The sequence below is a fragment of the Trichomycterus rosablanca genome, chromosome 10 (genome assembly GCF_030014385.1).
Source record: "Trichomycterus rosablanca isolate fTriRos1 chromosome 10, fTriRos1.hap1, whole genome shotgun sequence".
Classification (NCBI taxonomy): Eukaryota; Metazoa; Chordata; class Actinopteri; order Siluriformes; family Trichomycteridae; genus Trichomycterus; species Trichomycterus rosablanca.
Genome location: NC_085997.1, coordinates 9933455 through 9957238, shown reverse-complemented (window position 1 = coordinate 9957238; position 23784 = coordinate 9933455). Strand labels below are relative to the sequence as shown.

Sequence of the window (23784 nt, the reverse complement as noted above, 5' to 3'; positions counted from 1 at the left end):
TGCAGAGTCTGGATAGCTCAGTCGGTAGAGCATCAGGGTCCAGGGTTCAAGTCCCTGTTTGGGCAAGTCATTTATTAATGCGTTTTGTAACCGCTTACACAACGCATTAATAAATGACTTGCCCAAACAGGGATGTTCTGTACTACATGGTTTATTTAGAAAGTTGAAGAATTTGTACTTTGTGAGATATTTTCAAGTGAAATAGCATGTACTTGATCAGCTTGAAATAATAGCACACTGTATGTGTAACATGTTCTCCACCCCAAGTAGTTGTACGCCCAGCTGTTGCAAACAGACTGTAGTAAATAGAGGACCGTTTAAATCTATATTTATGTGCAGCCTAATAATGCTAATAATGCAATATCTAAGAGTTTTAGATATTAATACCCACATATTTTATGTTGAATTACATGCATTATTATTTCAGTCCTTGCTTCACAGAGCTGCTTTGTTATTGCACCGCACTAAACAGTTGGTATATCCTGCACTATTTTGGCTCTTACATAATGCAGCATCAACGCTCTGCTCTGTTAGTACATTACAAAGGGTAAAGGTGGTTTCTTCGTCAGGGGAATTAGCTCAAATGGTAGGGCGCTCGCTTAGCATGCGAGAGGTAGCGGGATCGATGCCCGCATTCTACAGGGCAGAAACATTATGATCATTTAAGGGCATCACGTAATATGAAACTCGTTGCGTCATTGCTTACTGAAACGCAGCATCAAAAATCAGGTCAGTCTGTACGTGTTACAAAGACATTTAGGCTCTATAATTAATCGTTTTGTTTGACTTTTTTAAATTGACAAACATGCAATAACTTTTAATTTTCGAAATTTGTAATGTCTCGTATTTTTAACACCACTTTTTTGTATCGTTACGTGACCTTTTGATTGTTTATTAAGTGAACTGCTTGGTAAAAGATGAACCGCTGATATTCACAACATTCCCTTTTAAAATGCAGCATCAACACTTAAGTCTGTCAGTGTTACAAAGACTTTTTTTCAGTTCGTCCTAAAGGCTGAGATGAACGTTTTAAATAAACTGAGTCTGTGATGGTTTAAAAGCAACACATAATATAGAAAAGAGTACATGAGCTGAAACACTTGAAGGCAAAACGGAATATGAACTCGTTGCGTCATTGCTCACTGAAATGCAGCATCAAAAATCAGGTCAGTCTAGGTTCGACTACTGGCTGACTTGGTTACCTTATGACTTTTTGGTCTCTTTATGGGTATGGGAAGTGGTCATTATTGTAGCGTAAAAGAGAGATTTGCATTTAATTATTGTTTTATAATTAATAGCTTCACGAGGCACCACCAACATTTAGTTGTTTGGTTAGGCTAAATTGTTTCAAAAAACCTAATTCATAACATATCAGTCCCTTTCTGTTGGGGTAAGTACATAAAGCCGATTATTTTTCTCACCGAAGTAATTAAAACCACAGCGCTAAGTTTTGAATCGTTGTAATGTTTATTAAATTAACAAAACATAACACATATAATGACAGTTAATAAGTAAGTGGCATAACTAAGTGGTAATGATAGCAGTATAAATCTGTAGGCGAACTATAACATGAAATTAGTGTATGATTCAAGAGATTTAGAGCCTGATTGAAGCGTATGCTATTGTAACCCATGTGAAATATGGAGCTACTAAAACCTCAAAAGTCATTTAAGAGGTGTAATTACTTGTCGTCCCCAAAATAGGGCGCAGTGGTAGAAAAAGACTTTACCTTCGTTAGTTTTTCTCTTTTTGGCTTGATAGATCTTGAGAGATTGCTGCAGACCAGCTGAGCAATATTCGGTACAAAATACTACATAATGGTTTAAAATATTGACTTTTAGCATATATTAGAGCTAATAAACTGTTTTTTTTTTGTTTTTTTTTTCAGAGTTCCAGCTATGAACGTGAGGGAGGCGGTTTTCTGTCAAGTAATAAATGTTTGAAACTTCCGTGAGTTTGTTCTGATAGCCTAGCTAGCCACTGTAAAGGAAGAGTACACCTTTCTTTTGAGTTCATACGCTTTTCATTAGAAATGGAAGGAATAAAAAACCAATTGGAGTTATGAGAATGTTCTTTAATGCTTGTCGAAATGATTTAAAAGTAAAGCTATGCTAATCGCTTGCTAGTGGCTAGTTAGCAAGTAGAATTACTAATAGCGTGGTGGAGCCTTAAAGGCACAGTGCACATATTCTGTTAAGTCATTCAGTTTGGTTAGATTGATACATCTTAATTATTTACAGCACAACTGTGCTATGATTGAATATATTTTGGTTATCATAATGTACATATTAATGGAGTTTAGTGATGGTTCAATTCAAATTCATGTTAAAGGGATAATTGCACATGTTACAGCTAAAAAGTTGGAAAAGAGTAGTAATTCATTAGTCTGCTAAAATACCAATACTGAAGGGATGTATGGTAATTCCTTACATGTTAAATGTCAATGTTGCTGTGATGTATGAATGTTAATTAATCATTTGTAGTCAAGGTGCATCCTTAGTTTTTGTACAGTTATAAGATGTTCTGAAATGAAGAAAATAACTTAATGAGATCTCATTTTAGGGAACATAAAAGAATAGGAGCATTCATTGTTCTGCACTATCTGTGTAGATTGGTTTTTCTTAGACGCACAGAAAGACTTAGAGAATTGTGATGGCGAGCCCAGCCCTGTGAAACTGTTGATGGTCGTAGAAGCGGTGTGGCCTACCGTTTACAGAAGACTCCGGATATATCAGAGTTTTTGCCCAGGACCAGATAAGAACCTACTCACACTATTTACTCTACCTGGGTAAAACAGCCATAGGAAAATACCTTTAATACACACATTCAAGGACTAGAACTTAATTTTTGAATCTATACCTCTTTAAATATAAGGAGTGGTATTGAATTGAAGATCTCTTGCACTTAACATAATTCCTATTAGCTATTTCATTTCTTTATTTCTAAGGTTTTTTTTGCAGCACTGTATGTGATATTTCATTGCTTGTGTGGCAATAAATGTGTTAGCTGTTTAACTTCACCTTAACTCCTCTCTTGATTTCAAAGTATACCGCTGTTCGAACCTAGTTAAATGTTAGTGCCTTTTTGTTACTGTTATTAGCAAGTGTAGGTGCTACACTATCAATTATTAGTAGAAACAAATTAAACAGGGTAGCGAAGCCAACAATTCACTGTGAGCACCTGAAAAACGTGTACCTGTCCGCTGAAGGAAAACTGCAGGGGAGGGTCCGGAGCCGAATCACCTCAACGTCGGTCGGTTTCTCTGTTCAGGCCCTGATTCATGAACAAATGGCTTTGTCTGCCAGCAGAGCTAATCCCAGGCTCCGCGACACAGCGACCGTTGGTTCAAAGTTGTTCAAATCGGACTGAAGCGCTTCCCTTTCTTTGTCTTTGCCAGTGCTGTGCTTGCAGTTTCCCATACGGTCCAGCGGTCAAGATTCCTGGTTTTCACCCAGGCAGCCCGGGTTTTACTATTTTTTGCCTATTAGTTCCTCTGCGCCTTGTTGCTGTTGCTCAAGCGTCTTGTTCTGTTGGAACTATGACTGCAGTCTATCAGGGAGCAGCTGACATGAGCCACCAGTGACTGACCGCTGGGAAGCCGTGATCGTATAGTGGTTAGTACTCTGCGTTGTGGCCGCAGCAACCCCGGTTCGAATCCGGGTCACGGCACTGTCCTTTTGTATGCCATGCTTGGAAGGTTTCTATGCTCTCCTCCTTTTTGTCTCTCTAACTCCTTGTGTATGGTTCTCTGTACCCCAGATCCAACAATGCAGCTCTGGTCAAGGTGACAAAGGCTTGTCAGAGTGGAAAGAAGTGGCTGATGATGGCGTCAGCTGGTGCTGAGCCTTGCTGTTTCCCATATGGTCTTTTTTTTATTTATTGGCCTACGGCTCGATCTCGATCCATGGCGACTTGATGGATGAACGATCTGTAGGAATATTGATCCTGTGCAAGTCTAGATAGGTCCACCAGGGTCTTCTTTGCCGTTACTGTGATTGTGTCGAGCCATCGAGTTGCTGGTCTTCCTCTTCGCCTTGTTCCTTCTATTCTTCCGACCATGATGTCCTTCTCCAGTGATCGCTCTCTTCGTATGATGTGTCCAAAGTAGGCAAGTCGTAGCTTAGTGATCCTTGATTCAAGTGACATGTCTGGCTTGATTTGTTCCAAAATTGATTTGTTTGTTCTTCTGATCGTCCAAGGTATTGATAACATCCTTCTCCAACACCACATTTCGAAGGCGTTGATTCTTCTTCTGTCTTGTTTCTTTATCGTCCAGGTTTCACATCTGTACATTACCACAGAGAAGACTAAACTATGTACAAGGCGTATTTTCGTCAATTGTGAAATGTTCCTCGATTTGAAGACCTTGTCCAGTGACTTCATTGTTGATTTCCCCATACCTATTCTCCGTCTGATTTCCGGTGTCATTTCCGCATCTTGAGTGATCAACGCTCCGAGTAGGTTGTAGTCCTTTACAACTTCCAGTTCGTCGCCATCCATCTCAAATGTGTCCCGGTCGTATCTGGCAGTAGTCAATATCTTTGTCTTCTTTGTGTTGAGTAACAGCCCCATGTTCGAGCTTTCCAGCTTGATGCTCCGTAATAAGTCCTTCATTCCATCTGCACTTGTTGTTATCAGAGTTGTATCATCTGCATATCTAAGATTGTTGATGATTCGTCCAGCAATTTTAATTCCTTCTTCTTTTTCAGTTAGTCCAGCCTTCCTGAAAATGGCTTCTGCGTACAAATTGAAGAGAAATGGCGACAGGATGCATCCTTGTCTACTTTGAACCATGCCGTGTCGCCGTGTTCTGTTCAGACTGTTGCTTCTTGGTCGGTATAAAGGTTCCTAATGAGGCTGATCAGATGGCTCGGCACACCCATATCCTTCATGGTAATCCAAAGTTTCTGGTGATCAACACAGTCAAAGGCTTTACTGTAATCAATGAAGCAAAAATAAATCTCCTTGTTGTATTCTTTGGCCTTTTCCATTATCCACCTAATGTTAGCAATCACATCTCTTGTACCTCTGCCCCTCCTGAATCCTGCTTGTTCCTCCGGCAGCTCTCTGTCAAAGTAAGGCTTCAACCGTCTTTGTAAGATCTTCAGTAGTATTTTGCTGGCATGATGTATGAGCGCAATAGTACGATAGTTTCCACAGTCAGTAACATCTCCCTTCTTCGGAATAGGAATAAACACTGATCTTGTCCAGTCCTTGGGCCATTTACCAGTTGTCCATATCTGTTGACACAGGCATGTGATTACATCAACTGCTGCTTCAGAAGACTTTATTAGCTCTAGTGGAATATTGTCACATCCAGGCGCTTTGTTGTTTGACAGAAGTGTAATCGCAGCGATGACTTCATCTTTCAGGATGTTTGGCTCTCTATCATTGCCAGTCTCCATTTCTTCCCATATCACTGAGTCGTTCTTATAGAGGTGCTCCGTGTACTCTTTCCATCTTTTCTTGATCTGTTCTGGCTCAGTTAGTTTGTTCCCATTGGCGTCTTTTAGCATGCCCACTCTTGGTTGAAACTTTCATCGTATCTCTTTGATCTTTAGGTATACCTTCCTGGTCTTTCCCTTCAGATGTTCACTTTCTATCTCTGTACATATCTTTTGGTAATAAAGTTCTTTGTCTGTTCGAATGGCTCTCTTTAGTCTTTTACTGATGTTGTCCCTGGCCTGCTTGTTACCTTTTGCCTTTGCCCTTCGTCTTTCTTCAATGATCTTTAGAGTCTCTTCTGTTATTCACGGCTGCTGGGGTCTTTTCTGTCTCTTGTTTATTGACTTGCTAGCTTCTTCGGTAATAATAGTCTTTATATGTGTTCCTCAGGCTTATTTTCATCCGTGTCCAGAGATGTGAACCGGTTGTGCAGACTATTCCAGAAAACTTCAGGTATTTTGGTCAAGTCAAAGTTAGGATCAGCCTGTTGTCTAGTCCGTTTGTGCAGCTTGACTCTAATTTTTGATGTTAAAAGTTCATGATCAGTTCCACAGTCAGCTCCTGGCTGTGTTTTCACGGTAATGATAGACGACCTCCATCTTTGGCGAACACATACTGTATGTAGTCAATCTGATTCTTATAGGCCCCATTTGGTGATGTTCATGTGTAGAGTCTCCTTTTGTGATGTTGAAAGAAAGTGTTCATGATGGACAGTTGATTTTTTGTACAAAAGTCAATTAATCTTTCTCCAGCTTCATTTCGTTTGCTAAGTCCAAACTTTCCAGCAGCGCTTCTGGAGTTTTTAAACACTGTTACTGCTGGACTGACAATAGTCCACCAACCAAAAACATCCAGCCAACAGCGCCCTGTGGGAAGCGTCCTATGACCACTGATGAACGTCTAGAAGATGACCAACTCAAACAGCAGCAATAGATGAACGATCGTTTCTGAATTTACATCTACAAGGTGGACCAACTAGGTAGGAGTGTCTAATAGAGTGGACAGTGAGTGGACACGGTATTTAAAAACTCCAGCAGCGCTGCTGTGTCTGATCCACTTATACCAGCACAGCACACACTAACACACCACCACAGTGGTAGCCTAGTGGGTGGAGCTTTGGGCTATTACCCAGAATTGGCGGTTTAAATCCAGGCTCTGCTATGCAGCCACTGTTGGGTCCTTGCCCTTAACCCTGTCTGCTCCAGGGGTGCCATACGATGGCTGACCCTGCACTCTGACCCCAGCTTCCAAACAAGCTGGGATATGCAAAGAAAGAATTTTATTGTACTATGTATATGACAAATAAAGTATGTCTATATCTTTATATCTACCATGTCACTGCAGTGCTGAGAATCATCCACCACCTAAATAATACCTGCTCTGTGGTGCTCATGTCAATAATTGTAGAACTACAAAGTGCTTCTATATGGTAAGTGGAGCTGATAAAATAGACAGTGAGTGTAGAAACAAGGAGGTGGTTTTAATGTTATGGTTGATTAGTGTAAACTCCACACACTGCTGTATGTGCTTGCATGACTGTAGGACGCGTTTTCAGTGCATTACCGTAATATCCGTAAAATGTGTCCTTGCGATTTCAGTGCAGAAAAGTTTGTGTAGAGACTGCAGCAGCGGATACTGTGTTTGTTTAGAAATTGTGGTCATACTTTTTTCAACAAGGTAAGTTTATTAAAATAAATGTTTTTTGTATATTAGCTTCTGGATATTTTCGGATGCTACGGACAAAACTGTGTTGTACTGCTATGATGATACGACTATGTTCCAAACCCTTTTAGACTCTTTCTGGGATGTCAGAGATACCACTTTCGCCCACACCGACTAAGATCCAACTGATCAAATTATGTTTTTTGGGTGGACCATTCTTAGCACTGTAACGGCACTAGCATGTTAGGGTGTGTTTTCTCTGGTATGAGTGTATTAGGTACAGCCTTCTTGTTGGGTTTTAAACTGACTGCATTATTTATTAAGAACTCAAACCCTGTTTGTGCTTGTTGTAGGCTATTCAATCGTCCACTAGATGGCATAATATGAATCCAGTTAATATTGCGTTGGAAAGTTTCATTGCATGCTGATCTGTGTGGAATACAACTTCTTGTTCCTCAGCCTTTTGTCCCGTTTTTCGGTTACGGGGTCGGCATTTCCGGCTTCTTCCCTTTTTTTAGGGGTCGCCAGCGGGATTTGGCACAGTTTTTACGCCGGATGCCCTTCCTGACACAACCCTCCCTATTTATCCAGGCTTGGGACTGGCACTACAATGCACTGGTCAGTGCATCCCAGCGGCTAGGTAACTATGGGACAATTCAGTGTCTCCAATTAGCCTAGTGGCATGTTTTTGGACTGTGGGAGGAAACCGGAGCACCCGGAGGAAACCCACGCAGACACGGGGAGAACATGCAAACTCCGCACAGAAAGGACCTGGACCACCCCACCCGGGGATCGAACCCAGGACCTTTTCACTGTGAGGCGACAGTGCTACCCACTTAGCCACCGTGCCGCCCTGTGTGGAATACAACTGATGTACAGTATGTAGCACTAAGAAGTGGAACGCCTTTTCAGAAGAGTTGAAGCTGTTATAGCTGCAAAGGGTGGGCCGACATCATATTAAACCCTTTGGATTAAGAATGGGATTTCACTCAAGTTCATATGCATGTGAAGGCAGATGAGTAAATACTTTTGGCAATAAAATCTTTTTATATTAATTGAAGTTTTACAGGACAACGTATGTTAAAGTTTGTAATTTATGTCACATCCTTGTGAGGATTAAAGCAGGTTGCAGAGTCTGGATAGCTCAGTCGGTAGAGCATCAGGGTCCAGGGTTCAAGTCCCTGTTTGGGCAAGTCATATATTAATGCGTTGTGTAAGCGGTAATGTTCTGTACTACATGGTGTATTTAGAAAGTTGAAGAATTTGTACTTTGTGAGATATTTTCAAGTGAAATAGCATGTACTTGATCAGCTTGAAATAATAGCACACTGTATGTGTAACATGTTCTCCACCCCAAGTAGTTGTACGCCCAGCTGTTGCAAACAGACTGTAGTAAATAGAGGACCGTTTAAATCTATATTTATGTGCAGCCTAATAATGCTAATAATGCAATATCTAAGAGTTTTAGATATTAATACCCACATATTTTATGTTGAATTACATGCATTATTATTTCAGTCCTTGCTTCACAGAGCTGCTTTGTTATTGCACTGCACTAAACAGTTGGTATATCCTGCACTATTTTGTCTACATAATGCAGCATCAACGCTCTGCTCTGTTAGTACATTACAAAGGGTAAAGGTGGTTTCTTCGTCAGGGGAATTAGCTCAAATGGTAGGGCGCTCGCTTAGCATGCGAGAGGTAGTGGGATCGATGCCCGCATTCTCCAAGGCAGAAACATTATGATCATTTAAGGGCATCACGTAATATGAAACTCGTTGCGTCATTGCTTACTGAAATGCAGCATCAAAAATCAGGTCAGTCTGTAAGTGTTACAAAGACATTTAGGCTCTATAATTAATCGTTTCGTTTGACTTTTTTAAATTGACAAACATGCAATAACTTTTAATTTTCGAAATTTGTAATGTCTCGGATTTTTAACACCACTTTTTTGTATCGTTACGTGCAGTGGTGTATAAAGTACCTGAAGGCCGTACTTGAGTAAAAGTACAAGTATCTTACCAGAAATTTACTTATATAGAAGTAAAAGTCACCTTTTAGAATATTACTTGAGTAAAAGTCTAAAAGTATTTGATGTTTAATGTACTTAAGTATCAAAAGTAATTTGATATTGAATGTACTTAAGTATTAAAAGTAGAAGTAAAAGTAAATGCTGTTAGTATAAACTGAAGCGGTCATTTTGAAAAATATGAAGATTGTTCTTTTAAGCCTGTAAACCACCTCAACAACCTTTTTTCTTTCTTCCATCTGAACATGATCTGTGCCAATTCATGATTATAATCAGCTGTTGACATCACCTGTTTAAAATCACGTCATTATTTAGTTGTTTTTTTTTAAGCCTTATTATTAGCTCTAAATTGCCCTGTTCCAACTTTTTTAGAATGTGTTGTAGACTTAAAATGCACGTATGTGTATGTTAAGAATTGTAATGAAGTTGACCAGACAAAACATGAAATATTCTGGGTTCATATAAGATGTCAATGTAAATGTAAGAAAAACTGTCTTTTTTTATTTGCATTTTCTACACGGTCCCATTTTTTGATTCGGGTTGTACATTCAAGTCATAGATATATCTCAACAACCTATAACCACTGAATTTTGCCAGAATTAATTAATCGTAATTAATTATTTAACTGTATTCAAATAATCTTGTTTGGGCCAGATCTACCCCCTGATCGGCATGTGTTAAACTAAAAAAAATATTGGTATTCATATAAAAAAAACAAAACACAATTTCTAACTTATGTCAGCTTGAAGCAGCAGCTGAAAAATCATCCATGAAAAGTTGAAATGTTAAAAACTAGTAAAAGCAAAACAATAATCTTTTAAACATTATTTTATTGTTGAGACCATAAAGGGTTAAAGACGTTTTCCTCAGCACCCATGAATCTTTTCTCTGTCGGTGTAATACAGAAGTTATCTGAGGAAATATTTGTCGGCAGGTGAGTTTTTAAAAATGATGGACACGTCTTCATGTCTGCACTGAATTCTAATGTAATCGAAAATGGTAGCTCGATATCTGAACAATCTCAATGCTAATAATAAAAAATATTATTACATGCTGCGGTTTTACTTTATTAATCATTCTTAACTTACATCAGTGTGTTTGGTGAGGTTGGACCGGGAGCTTCTGATATGCCGGTATTTCCGTGTATTTGGGTGAACAGAGCGACGCGCTTCACTCAGAACGCGAATGTTTGTTTGCACATGCGCAATAATGTGTTTATAACCGCCGATCTAACTTAAAGCGCAGATTCGCCAAACATGCATGCAGTCTGTCACACATCTCACATCATTTAGCTAAAAACAATTCTTGTCGTTTTATTTTGAAGTAACGAGTAACGAATTTACATACGTGAAATGTATCGGATTAAAAGTACACATTTTCTTTAGGAAATGTAGTGGAGTGAAAGTAAAAGTTTTTCTACTCCAGTAAAGTACAGATACTCCAAAAAACTACTTAAATACTGTAACGAAGTATTATTACTTCGTTACTATACACCACTGTAAAACAGCTAGTCGGTGTGGAGAACATGTTACACATGCAGCGTGCAATTATTTCAAGCTTATCAAGTACATGCTATTTTACTTAGAAATATCTCACAAAGTACAAATTCTTCATCATTCTAAATAAACCATGTAGTACAGGACATTACCGCTTACCTAATGCAGTAAGAAGCAACTCGCCCGAACAGGGACTTGAACCCTGGACCCTCAGATTAAAAGTCTGATGCTCTACCGACTGAGCTATCCGGGCTCTGCAAGCTGCTTTAATCCTCACAACCATGTGACTTAAATTACAAACTTTAACATAAGTTGTCCTGTAAAACTTCAATTAATATAAAATGTTTTTATTTCTGTTTCGGCTCTCTTGAAGGCGATTATATAAAGTTTTAGGTGAAGTATGTTGCTGCTTACACACACAAAGAAAAACATATCAGGAGGAGAATTTTATGTTATGTGCATTTATATGTGGCAAAATAAAAAAATCTATAAAAATCAAATTGAGTTAGCAAAGAACCTTGAATTATACTAAACAGTTCTTCAAGTAGAAACAGTTCTAGCAAGAACACAAAAAACCCTAAAGAAACACTTCTTAAGACTTCTTAGTCTTAGTTTTTTATTATTTCAAATGCCATTCATTATTTCAAATGCCATTAATAATTTATAATCACTGATTTGTGAGATATCAGCAGTAGTAGATCATGTTTAACTGGTTTAATATTGTTTAAGCGCTGATTATCGGCTGTTTTTGTGAGTATGTTGGGCGGTTTTCCATCCGAGCCGTGGCCGTTTGTTTTCAAGAGTACATAGAATATAAAGCGTTTTAATTTCACCGTGTATGTATGTATAATGGAGGATTTGAGAAGAGTAAGATAAGCATATCCAAGCATGGCCCTACAAAATGACTCGATATATGAAGGTATGAACATGCATGCAACAGTTGCAGAATGTGAACAGCTTTTATTGTGTAAACGGCATCGAAGTCCTGAACTCAGGTCTAAACTAATGAACTCTGACACACACAAACACACACACATGATGGAATCTGGCACACACACATGATGGACTCTGGCACAAACACACACACACACGATGGACTCTGGCACAAACACACACACACACACACACACACACACATGATGGACTCTGGAACACAAACACGATTGACTTTGACACACACACACACACACACACATACATACACCAACACAGTTACACTCATGCAAACACACACATACACTGACACTAAATTATACGCACACCACAAACAAATACACACACGCAAACACACACACACACACAACAGAACCACACACATAAAAACACACTTGCACGCATGCACACTCAAACACCCATGCATGCATACACACACACACATGATGGACTCTGGTGCACACACACACACATACATACATGATGAACTCTGGCACACACACACACACACACACACACACATACATGATGGACTCTGGCACACACACACATACATACACGATTGACTTTGACACACACACACATACATACACACACCAACACAGTTACACTCATGCAAACACACACATGCACACACACATACACTGACACTAAATTATATGCACACCACAAACAAATACACACAAACACAATCACACACACACCACACACACACACACAACAGAACCACACACATAAAAACACACTTGCATGCATGCACACTCAAACACACACTCACCAACACCCATGCATGCACACACACATACACACATGATGGACTCTGGCACACACACACATACATAATGGTCTTTGCCACACACAAAAACACACACACACATACATGATAAACTCTGACACACACACATACATGATGAACTCTGACACACACACATACATGATGAACTCTGACACACACGCATACACACACATGATGGACTCTGACACACATACACACACATGATGGACTTTGCCACACACAAACACATACATACATGATGAACTCTGACACACACATACATACATACATGATGGACTCATATGTATGAACACACACGCATACACACATGATGGACTTTGCCACACACACACAAACATGCACACACACACATGATGGACTCTGACACACACGCACACACCCATGATGCACTCTGACACACACGCACACACCCATGATGCAATCTGACACACACGCACACACACACGATGCACTCTGACACACACACATACATGATAAACTCTGACACACACATACATGATGGTCTCTGACACACATATACACACACATGATTGACTTTGCCACACACACACATGATGCACTCTTACACACATACATGATAAACTCTGACACACACATACATGATGGACTCTGACACACACACATGATTGACTTTGCCACACACACACACATACAGTACATACATACATGATGAACTCTGACACACACATACATGATGGACTCTGACACACACACATACATGATGCACTCTGACACACACATACATACATGATGGACTCTGGCACACACACACACATGCACACATACACTAACACTAAATTATATGCACACCTCAAACAAATACACACTCGCATCATTATAATCACACACAACAGAACCACACACATAAACACACACTCACACGCATGCACAGTCATACACACACACTCACAAACTCGCACACATGCACACACACACATACACACAGTCACACATACACAAACTAATACTCAACTCTCACAAGCATACATACATACACACACACTTAGACTGTGACACGTAACTACTTGCATATACACACACTTATACACTAACTTACATGCACATACACTAACACGCACACTCACAAACACACACACACACATAAATTCACAAACACTTGCACATAGACATACATACACCAACACACTTAGATTCTGACACACAATCATGCTTACTCACAAACACACACACAGAGACACTTAACTGCACACATACTTACACTGGCACAAAATTACTTACATTATATATATATATATATACACACACTCACATGCACATACACTCACTCACACCCACATACACACAGAATACACACACTTGTACACATGCACAGACACTCGCTCACACACGCACTTGCACATGCACAACACACGACCACACACACATGATCAACACAGTTTGTTCACTGAACTCTGACAACTTAATTACATACAACTACTGTATTGTACAGTGTATCACAAAAGTGAGTACACCCCTCACATTTCTGCAGATATTTAAGTATATCTTTTCATGGGACAACACTGACAAAATGACACTTTGACACAATGAAAAGTAGTCTGTGTGCAGCTTATATAACAGTGTAAATTTATTCTTCCCTCAAAATAACTCAATATACAGCCATTAATGTCTAAACCACCGGCAACAAAAGTGAGTACACCCCTTAGTGAAAGTTCCTGAAGTGTCAATATTTTGTGTGGCCACCATTATTTCCCAGAACTGCCTTAACTTTCCTGGGCATGGAGTTTACCAGAGCTTCACAGGTTGCCACTGGAATGCTTTTCCACTCCTCCATGACGACATCACGGAGCTGGCGGATATTCGAGACTTTGCGCTCCTCCACCTTCCGCTTGAGGATGCCCCAAAGATGTTCTTTTGGGTTTAGGTCTGGAGACATGCTTGGCCAGTCCATCACCTTTACCCTCAGCCTCTTCAGTAAAGCAGTGGTCGTCTTAGAGGTGTGTTTGGGGTCATTATCATGCTGGAACACTGCCCTGCGACCCAGTTTCCGGAGGGAGGGGATCATGCTCTGCTTCAGTATTTCACAGTACATATTGGAGTTCATGTGTCCCTCAATGAAATGTAACTCCCCAACACCTGCTGCACTCATGCAGCCCCAGACCATGGCATTCCCACCACCATGCTTGACTGTAGGCATGACGCACTTATCTTTGTACTCCTCACCTGATTGCCGCCACACATGCTTGAGACCATCTGAACCAAACAAATTAATCTTGGTCTCATCAGACCATAGGACATGGTTCCAGTAATCCATGTCCTTTGTTGACATGTCTTCAGCAAACTGTTTGCAGGCTTTCTTGTGTAGAGACTTCAGAAGAGGCTTCCTTCTGGGGTGACAGCCATGCAGACCAATTTGATGTAGTGTGCGGCGTATGGTCTGAGCACTGACAGGCTGACCCCCCACCTTTTCAATCTCTGCAGCAATGCTGACAGCACTCCTGCACCTATCTTTCAAAGACAGCAGTTGGATGTGACGCTGAGCACGTGCACTCAGCTTCTTTGGACGACCAACGCGAGGTCTGTTCTGAGTGGACCCTGCTCTTTTAAAACGCTGGATAATCTTGGCCACTGTGCTGCAGCTCAGTTTCAGGGTGTTGGCAATCTTCTTGTAGCCTTGGCCATCTTCATGTAGCGCAACAATTCGTCTTTTAAGATCCTCAGAGAGTTCTTTGCCATGAGGTGCCATGTTGGAACTTTCAGTGACCAGTATGAGAGAGTGTGAGAGCTGTACTACTAAATTGAACACACCTGCTCCCTATGCACACCTGAGACCTAGTAACACTAACAAATCACATGACATTTTGAAGGGAAAATTACAAGCAGTGCTCAATTTGGACATTTAGGGGTGTAGTCTCTTAGGGGTGTACTCACTTTTGTTGCCGGTGGTTTAGACATTAATGGCTGTATATTGAGTTATTTTGAGGGAAGAGTAAATTTACACTGTTATATAAGCTGCACACAGACTACTTTTCATTGTGTCAAAGTGTCATTTTGTCAGTGTTGTCCCATGAAAAGATATACTTAAATATCTGCAGAAATGTGAGGGGTGTACTCACTTTTGTGATACACTGTATATAACCAAATATATTATAAAGATGGGGTGTTGGGCTGCTCAGGTGGGCAGCGGTAAGAACACACGCTAGTGCACCAGAGCTAGGATTTCGAATGCATTGTATCAGGGTGGGGTTGAGACGTCAGCTTGAGATGATCTGTCTCGACCTACCACTTAATTACTTAGTACCATGTAGTGACCAATACTTGTGTCTAGTCTTGTCTCCCTTAATTACTTTTTAGTACAACCTCTGGCAAACAGAATGGATGAGCTGCGACTGTGGACCACAACACGTGGGTGGAGGGCGGAGTATAACATCATGATTGAGACGGAGATGTGGCTGAACTGTAACATGGAGCTGGATGGACGAAGCATGTTCAGAGCGGACAGAGTGGCAGTAAACTCCGGTAGGAATCGAGGAGGAGGTCTGTGCATTCATTTTGTTAAAATCATTTGACTAAAATAATGAAAAATAAACAAATGGTGAAATTTTAATGTACACCATCACCTGCAGCGCTGCAGCAGTGAGATCTTCTGCCTTTGTGACATCATTGTGATGACACTGAGTGTTCTATGAGAGCTCAGTTTAGTTGAACCTTCAGTGTTTGTACATCATTTCTCATGATGGCTGCTGAACAGGAGAGACGTGCTACCGACCGTCCTTCTCTAATGCGACGCTTTTTGCGTAGTCTATGTCTGTGCTGGCCGTTCGGTCGAGTTCGTTCTCAGACGTCTTTTCAGGACGTCTGTGGTGGCGAGACCGAACCGGGGGGCAGCGTGGACGCAGAGAACCAGATAGTTATGGAGGGATACTTGTTCAAGAGGGCCAGTAATGTCTTTAAAACATGGAACAGGTTTGTAGAGAGCTAGAACACACGATGAGCAATCATTTAGGTAGAAATGAATGGCTAATTAAACACCTCTAATCATCATAGCAATCGTTTCCTAAATATTGTACATTTTACTGACTCAGACTGATCATCGGCATGTTAAATCAGAATACACGACGATTCAACTCTGGATGATTTAATATGTATTTAATATGTTTATTATATAATAATAAATTATTAATAATAATTTTATATCATTGTATTAGTTACAAGTGAAATCCTGCAGAATTTCAGTACTATGCAGTTGTTTTATTTCTATGATTCCTTTTGTTTCTGTTTCTTTCCTTCAGGCGCTGGTTCCTGATTCAGAACAACCACCTTATGTACAAGAAGAAATCCGGGGTTAGTCACGTGTCCTTTGTCTAAAGTAAAATCAGTAGCAATAGTGGCTTACATCAAAATCAACATAAAAAGGAGAAACTGTTCCTGAACAATCAGTTTTAAAGACTCGTTTGCTAAAGTTTGAGTTGTTTTGCTTGTGCTTTGATTTAAAACTGGAATATTAGAGGTAAAGAAATGTTTGAGAAACCTTTTGTACCCCCAGCAGAATATCACGGTGGTCATAGCTGATTTACACCTGTGCACGGCCAAACACTACAAGAGCATTGGACGCCGTTGCTGCTTCCAGGTGGTTTCACCTACAAAGTAAGTCCAGTGTATCATCAGGCATGAAAATTCATTTTCTTTCTTTATTTATGACACGCTGAAGGGCGTGGCTATGCAAAAGTTCTGCTAAAGAAAGATGATGAATTAAAAAAGGAACATTTTACTCTCTTTATAATAGAAATGACATGAAAACCGGAGTGGAATAAGCACTTTGTTGTGCTGTAGATTAGTGCCATGTTCAGGGTGTGTGTGTGTGTGTGTGTAGGATCTGGGTATTGGAGGCCGATTCAGAGGAGAATAGAGAGGCTTGGATCAGAACCATTCAGAACATGGTTGCTAACACCGATGGTGACAGAACAGACGACTCCATCACTTCCCAATCAGATGAGGTGGTGGATCTGAGCCCAAAACAGGAAGGATCCAGTAGCTCCTCTGAATCACGAGGATCCCAACACACAGAGAGAGACTCACTACGTCCACGATCCGCTTCTGGAACTTCAGGTGGGTTTGAAACTCCAGTCTAACAATAACTGCTCTCACTGAGAGCTACCAAAAAAAAGTAGTAAGTACACACTACAGCAAGTCGACTAGAAAACCATTTTTTTCCAGTACACACTACAGCAAGTCGACTAGAAAACCATTTTTTTATTCAGAGCTAAATTTACTAGGTGAAAGGTTTTGAGTGAATGAGTGCAGTGATTTAGAAAAGAATCCAGTTCAGGTTTGATTTAGAACAATTTTCTAGGAAAGATTCACTCTGTGATTGTTTGAAAGTCGATGTAAAATGCTGATACTAACACAAAACACGTCTTTTAAGTCGAGAGCATTGACGGTACAGTTGGAGGGACCTCACACATCGAAGATAGCCCGGAGGAACTGAGCACCAGCACTTCCTCCAGCAACTTCATCCACACAGGTCAGCCAGAACTTTACTGAACCATTCAGTGATATTGTGAACTGGTAAGATTTAATGATAAAACATTTGTAACGTATGACTCTGTAAAGCTCTGTACACTTGTTGTACTTCTGATGTGTTAGAGATCATTTACTGACAGCGATTAAATGACATTTGTGTGAACAACAGCTGGTGAGAAGAGCACGACTACAGGAAAGCACTCTGTACAGAGAGGAAGCGCTCCTTCCAAAGGTCTGTCCAGCCTCACACCTTTCATAGAACAAATATTTTCTAGAGCTTAAATCATGCTGCTCGTGAGTTTTTTATTGAGTTTTTTACTTTTACTGAGGAGTTTCTATCAGATTAACAACACGTCCTGTTTTACAGAGTGCTTCGATAGCCTGTACGGAGTCGGAAAGCTTCTGGGCAAAGGAGGCTGCGGTTCTGTGTTTGCAGGACTTCGTAAGGCAGATGGAAAACAGGTGAGATATTTACTCGGCTCTGCTCAGTGACACGAGAATTGTCGATCATTACAAAGCTGCTTTGATCTTAAGATCCACATTGACTACGCATGTCATCAAACTTGTAGTTAAAACGCGAACAGCTCTTTTGGTTACTGTTGGCCCGTAATATTCATTCCTGATTTTAATGGTTTTGTTTTGCATGTTTTAATAGGTTGCTATTAAGATTGTGCTGAAGAGTGGCTGTGACAGATTCATCACCATTGTAAGTAACATTTGTTTCACTTGTGAAATATTGCAAAGATGCAACAGCCATATAAAAAAAAAACCTTATCTTATAAACATGATGCATTAAAATGCAAAATAGCATCAAATGTAACCGCCACTCTGCCTACTGACTACCAATTCCAACCCCATGTTAACCATGTCTGCTCAAATGTTAGCCTGGTAAGAAGAACGGTCTCCCTGTAGAGGTGACGTTGATGCTGATGGTGTCCGAGCCACCTCGCTGTGAACACGTCCTGGAGCTCCTGGAATGGTTCGACATGCCCGAGTGCTACGTCTTGATCCTGGAGCGACCCGCCCGCTGCATGGACCTCTTCAAATACCGCAGGAACGGCTCACTTCCCGAACGTCTGGCTCAGGTCATCATGTGGCAGGTGGTTCTCGCCACCCGTCATTGCCGTAATCGCGGCGTTCTCCATCGGGATATCAAGGAGCAGAACCTTCTGGTCAGTTTCGACACGTTAGAGGTCAAGCTCATAGACTTTGGCTGTGGGGACTTGCTCAAGTCGACACCCTACAGACGTTTTGCAGGTAATTGTACCTCGGAGGTCAGTAGCTATGAAACACAGATGACAGCGATCGCATAGGAAAGCCGTGTGTGTGAACCGTTTCTCGCACTTTTATTCAGGCACCATACTATACGCCCCACCTGAATGGATCGAGGAAGGTAAGTATCATGGTTGCGCTGCAACGGTGTGGAGTCTGGGCGTCCTTTTGTTTATTTTAGTGTGTGGAGAGCTGCCATTCTGGAATGAGAGGGAGATCGCTGCTGGACATCTGATCTTCAAAGCTGGTGTGTCTAAGGGTAAGAAAATGCAGAAACATAAGAAGCATGTCTCTTATCGTTTTTTTTTTTAAAGTGATGTTAAATAGTTTCTATTACAATATTGTAACGACCCGATCACTGCACGCACAGCCTGCCGTCATCTGATAAGACGCTGCCTGGCCAAGGATCCGAATGAGCGACCCAGCCTCGAGATGATCCTGGAGCACAACTGGTTTTCAGAGATCCTTAGGAACTAAGTCCAGGTCAGTCAGAACACATAAGGATAGACCTAAATGGATTTAGCTAAGAGTCTGTGTTAGCATATAGGCCAGATCACATGTTGCAATGAATCATCGTTGCATTTTGCTAATAACATCAAAGACACTAGGTTAGTAATTGGTGTGTAAAGAACTTTTAACCAAATACAATCATACATTTTTTATAGCTATAACAACAATTCCTCATGTCAAACTGTTTTTTCCCCCTTTTCTTTACTCTACAGGCACCTGTATGGGTTTGTAGCAGACGGATCATGGGTGAGCATATCGGAGACTAAGCAATGACTAAATGTGTATGAACAAAACCGTCCACTGTTTGCTTTCATGTAATGTCAAAGTAATCTGAGAGCATGAACACCAGAAAACACAACAGGAGTGATTTGGAGATCAGCATCATTTTGTGGATCAGCTTGACGAGTCAGTCGACTGAATAATACTGAAGTTTTTCAAGCTGCTTTTCATCCGTTTCCCCCCTTAGATAATTATTAGCTTAACATCCCCTTAACACATGATGGAAATCAATCTCACATTATGTTTTCACCACCACAGCACAGGTCTGCTACAAGAACACATCCAGAGGTTTTTAGCTGAGGTTCAGATCACCTCCATTCCTCAGCACCGTGTACATACCACGCCAGATCAGAAAGGTGAGTGCTGGGAGAAAGTGGTTTAGGCAGTTAGGAGTTTAACATAATACAAACATCAATGATTGATATGGGTGTGTGTGTGTGTTCTGGGTAATTGCCTTATTGAAAGCCCCATCAATGAACAAGTCTAACCTACTGGAAGAAGCAACCAGATCAGATTTGGGCCTAAGCACCTTGATACCTGGTAGAAGATGAAATGACTGAGTCACCACAACAATCTACGGTGGGTGTCTGGGAATGGATCCTGCAGACTTTTAACACATGTGTATTGTGCCTTGATTGAAGTTGATGGTAATTTAACGGTCAGTACATTGTTTTGCGTCTTTACAGATCAACGACCACGTCTGTCATCCAGAAAGCACTTTGACCTTCTCTGTGGTGGTGTATGAGACAAGAGATAAAACAAAACCAATAAAATATTGAATAAAACTGTGTTTGTACTGGCGTGTGTATTTTCTTTACCCACTTTATGACTTGCACAACACAGGAGAGCACATTTTATAAAGAATTGATGCAGAAATGTAGATGAATCCTAAACAAGTTTGGAATGACCTTTTCCTGCAGCTGTAGTTTTGTACAGCTGAGAACGTATGGATATAAAAAATGATCAAAATGACCCTCTACAATTAGACACATTTTGCCCAGCAACATTCCAGAAAACCAGACTTCACTCACTAAATCACTAAAGTACTTTATTTAAACCAGAGGGTCTAATGTCATGTAACAAAAAGCTTTTTCAAAACTGATTTCGTTCATTAAAACATGTTACATATGACATGTTCTGACATTTCAACAACAAATGTTTAAAACACAACATAAAGGCACTGATCCCATAAACTGTAGTCCAGTGGTCATCAACAGGAACACTTCCATGTTTTTAATAGAAGACTGTGCAACTCCCCAGCACATCACTGTTGTTTAGAACTGGCACTACTTATGTCTGTCCAAAGATCTCTCATGGTTCTGTACAGGCTAAACAACAGAAACAGAAATGAACAAGCAACTCGTCACATAAGTGATAAAATATTATAAACTGAAATCTTTATCAATGAATAATGAAAATATTGAAAAAAAAATAATTCAAGTTAAATCAAGGAAAGTAAGGTGTGACTCATTTGAGAGTCGTTGCCCCACCCTGCCAGGTGTGAATTGGGGTTAAACTGACTAGGAGGGACATGCTTTATAGGTGGCTGACCAATTGGTGTGAAGTCCCTGGGATAAAGCAGGTTGTGTCTAAAGGTGTTGCTGGGTCTGAAAAAGTCATTTTGACGCTCGCTCTGGCTGCACGCTTTCTGTCTGCTCTCCGCTTGCTTTTAGTTTTTAGTTATTTTAGTTATTTTTTATCTTTTATTTCTAAAATATAGAGCTCAATCAGCAGACACCGACAATAGATCGTCTGGAAAGGCACATAATTACAGAAATACATTACAGAAATACATTAAACTAGACATTTAATTAACGGAGTTTTCCACTAGCCGTCAGACTAAACTCGGGCACAGTTATCAGGACTACCATGGCTCCTATCACTACAGCGGGTTCTTCGTGCTGCTCCAACTGCTACAGACTCCTACGGAAAATTGCTGTGCTGGAGACAAAAATGCTCACAATCCTACCTGGAACGGATAGGAGAAACGGTTTCAGATCACTCGAGGGTGAGTCAAAATCTAACACAGAACAACCAGCTAAACTAAGGCTAGACAGCTTAACAGACTTCCCGAAGCTTGACAGAAGTCAATCAAAACAGGGGAACAGAAACGAGCCATGTGAGAGAATAAGTCGGTGGCACAAACTTGGAGCAAAACCAAAAGCACAAAAGCAGCAGGTGGCTGTCTTAATGTCTTCCACGCCAGACTGTTCATCATGGGCTCGGAAAGCTAAAACTATTCCAAAAGCTAGCACAATTGCACCCCGTGGGAAAATAGCAGGGTCGCAACAACAACCGATCCCTTTGCTGAATCGTTTTGAACCGCTCAGAAATCTGATCGAGGTTATCCCCAGTGGTAATGGTAACGAATCAAAACCAGCGAAGCTGACTATAAAAGGGGTCTCAAAGCGGGCTAGCTAAAACACGAGGCTGATTAAGCAGAGGCCCTCGCCTGATGCAGAGAACGCTCCGAAAACTCTGATCGTCGGTGACTCTGCCATCAAGAATATAGGCAGCAGATCAATGCTAACATGCTGTCTCCCGAATGTGACTGTCTCGGAATTAAATGAGGAACTTCCCAACATTCTCTCCCAGCATGGAGCGATCGACCGAATTATTCTGCACGTGGGCAGAAGTGACATCCGCAGAGAGGAGTCAGAAATCTTAAAGAACAACTTCACTGAACTGTTTAATACACTTGAGAAGCTGACTGCTCAGAAGTTCATCAGTGGACCTCTCCCAGCCAGAGGATCTAATATGTTTTCACGGCTACTTAACCTCAACACGTGGCTAAGCAGAACCTGCAGTTTGAAAGGTATGGATTATATTGACAATTTTAATCTATTCTGGGGGCGCAGAGAATTTTTTTACCCAGATGGCACCCACCTAAGCAAGACTGGAGTGAAGGCACTAAAGGACAACCTCCATTTTGCTCTTCGCCACCCATCTGCTTCTTGGACTGACTCGACACAATACATGCATCCTCAACCTCCCTCACCTGCCTTTAACCATGAAGGACCATCAAACATACAATCCCCATCACTGGAGAACACAGCTCAGGCTGAGTTTCTGACTCTTGACGAAAGCTATTACGACCTTCATCATCAGGCAGTGACACAGCAGTCAACAGCAGAGGCATCACAGTCATCCTCCAACTTCTCTCTCTCAACAACATCACCTCCACATATGGATTTCACAGAGAAAATGGAGAAACTGGTGTGTGTTGGGACTAAATTCTCACACTCCATCTCAGCCAGTCCACAGGTTTCACCCAAAAAGCCCAGGGCACCAACCAGTCTAACCTCTTACCTGTACCACGACAACCTCGGGCTGCCCCAGGGGCTCCTGTGGTTCCTTTAAAGCTAGCTCTGCTTAATATTAGATCTCTAGCCAACAAATCATTTTTAGTGAATGACATAATTCTATCTTACAGTTTAGATTTTCTGTTTCTAACTGAAACATGGTTAGCAGAAGGCAGCAGTGCCACTGTTCTTAACGAAACAGCACCAGCAAACTTCAGTTCTATGAATGTGTGTCGAAGTGGTAGGAAAGGTGAAGGAGTAGCTGCCTTATTTAAAGATGTATTCCAGTGCAAAGAGACTGTGCTTGGCAATTTTATGTCTTTTTTATTTTGAAGGGTACTCCCAAAATTTTATTTTTAACCATTTATAAAACTCCAAGGTACTCTGCACATTTTATAGATGAATTTACTGAACTACTGTCAGTTATCTCCACTGAGTACAGCTTTTTCATCATAACTGGGGATTGTAACATCCACTTAGATAATAACAAGGACAATAACACCAAAGAACTTCTTGGACTTTTTGACACGTTTGGTCTATTGCAACATGAGAAAGGGCCTACACATACTCGAGGGCACA

General features: G+C 40.8%; 1 protein-coding gene, 1 long non-coding RNA gene and 2 other non-coding genes across 7 annotated transcripts; 3 read left to right on the top strand and 1 right to left on the bottom strand.

Annotated features, from left to right (window-relative positions):
- The first annotated feature begins 703 nt into the window (after positions 1–703).
- LOC134321763 (serine/threonine-protein kinase pim-1-like) lies at positions 704–19591 on the top strand. 4 transcript variants are annotated; one of them, XM_063003582.1, is made up of 12 exons: positions 704–729; positions 15674–15838; positions 16612–16663; positions 16866–16966; positions 17193–17428; positions 17745–17843; positions 18012–18074; positions 18210–18304; positions 18498–18548; positions 18727–19099; positions 19197–19373; positions 19485–19591. In XM_063003582.1, exons 3-12 carry the CDS (start codon positions 16643–16645, stop codon positions 19589–19591), a joined length of 1323 nt encoding a protein of 440 aa, XP_062859652.1. In that variant the 5' UTR covers positions 704–729; positions 15674–15838; positions 16612–16642. The 4 variants fall into 4 exon arrangements, with proteins under 4 accessions (XP_062859652.1, XP_062859653.1, XP_062859654.1 ...); XM_063003583.1 differs by lacking the exon at positions 704–729 and adding an exon at positions 8001–8048 and having other exon boundaries at positions 15693–15838; XM_063003584.1 differs by lacking the exon at positions 704–729 and adding an exon at positions 8864–8924 and having other exon boundaries at positions 15693–15838.
- trnah-gug (transfer RNA histidin (anticodon GUG)) lies at positions 3598–3669 on the top strand. The gene has a single exon. It is a non-coding gene; the product is annotated as a tRNA-His (tRNA).
- trnak-uuu (transfer RNA lysine (anticodon UUU)) lies at positions 10813–10885 on the bottom strand. The gene has a single exon. It is a non-coding gene; the product is annotated as a tRNA-Lys (tRNA).
- A 250-nt stretch (positions 19592–19841) lies between the features above and the next one.
- On the top strand, positions 19842–20693 carry LOC134321762 (uncharacterized). Its single transcript, XR_010013912.1, has 3 exons — positions 19842–20259; positions 20369–20482; positions 20590–20693. It is a non-coding gene; the product is annotated as an uncharacterized LOC134321762 (long non-coding RNA).
- Positions 20694–23784: the final 3091 nt, after the last annotated feature.

What these genes read in the sequence shown, in the direction of transcription:
- LOC134321763 (XM_063003582.1), top strand. Translation starts at nt 16,643, where the DNA reads ATGTACAAGAAGAAATCCGGG. An exon ending in GTAAGGCAGATGGAAAACAG is followed by an intron (nt 18,305 to 18,497) that starts GTGAGATATTTA and finishes ATGTTTTAATAG; the next exon opens with GTTGCTATTAAGATTGTGCT. An exon ending in ACCCTACAGACGTTTTGCAG is followed by an intron (nt 19,100 to 19,196) that starts GTAATTGTACCT and finishes ACTTTTATTCAG; the next exon opens with GCACCATACTATACGCCCCA.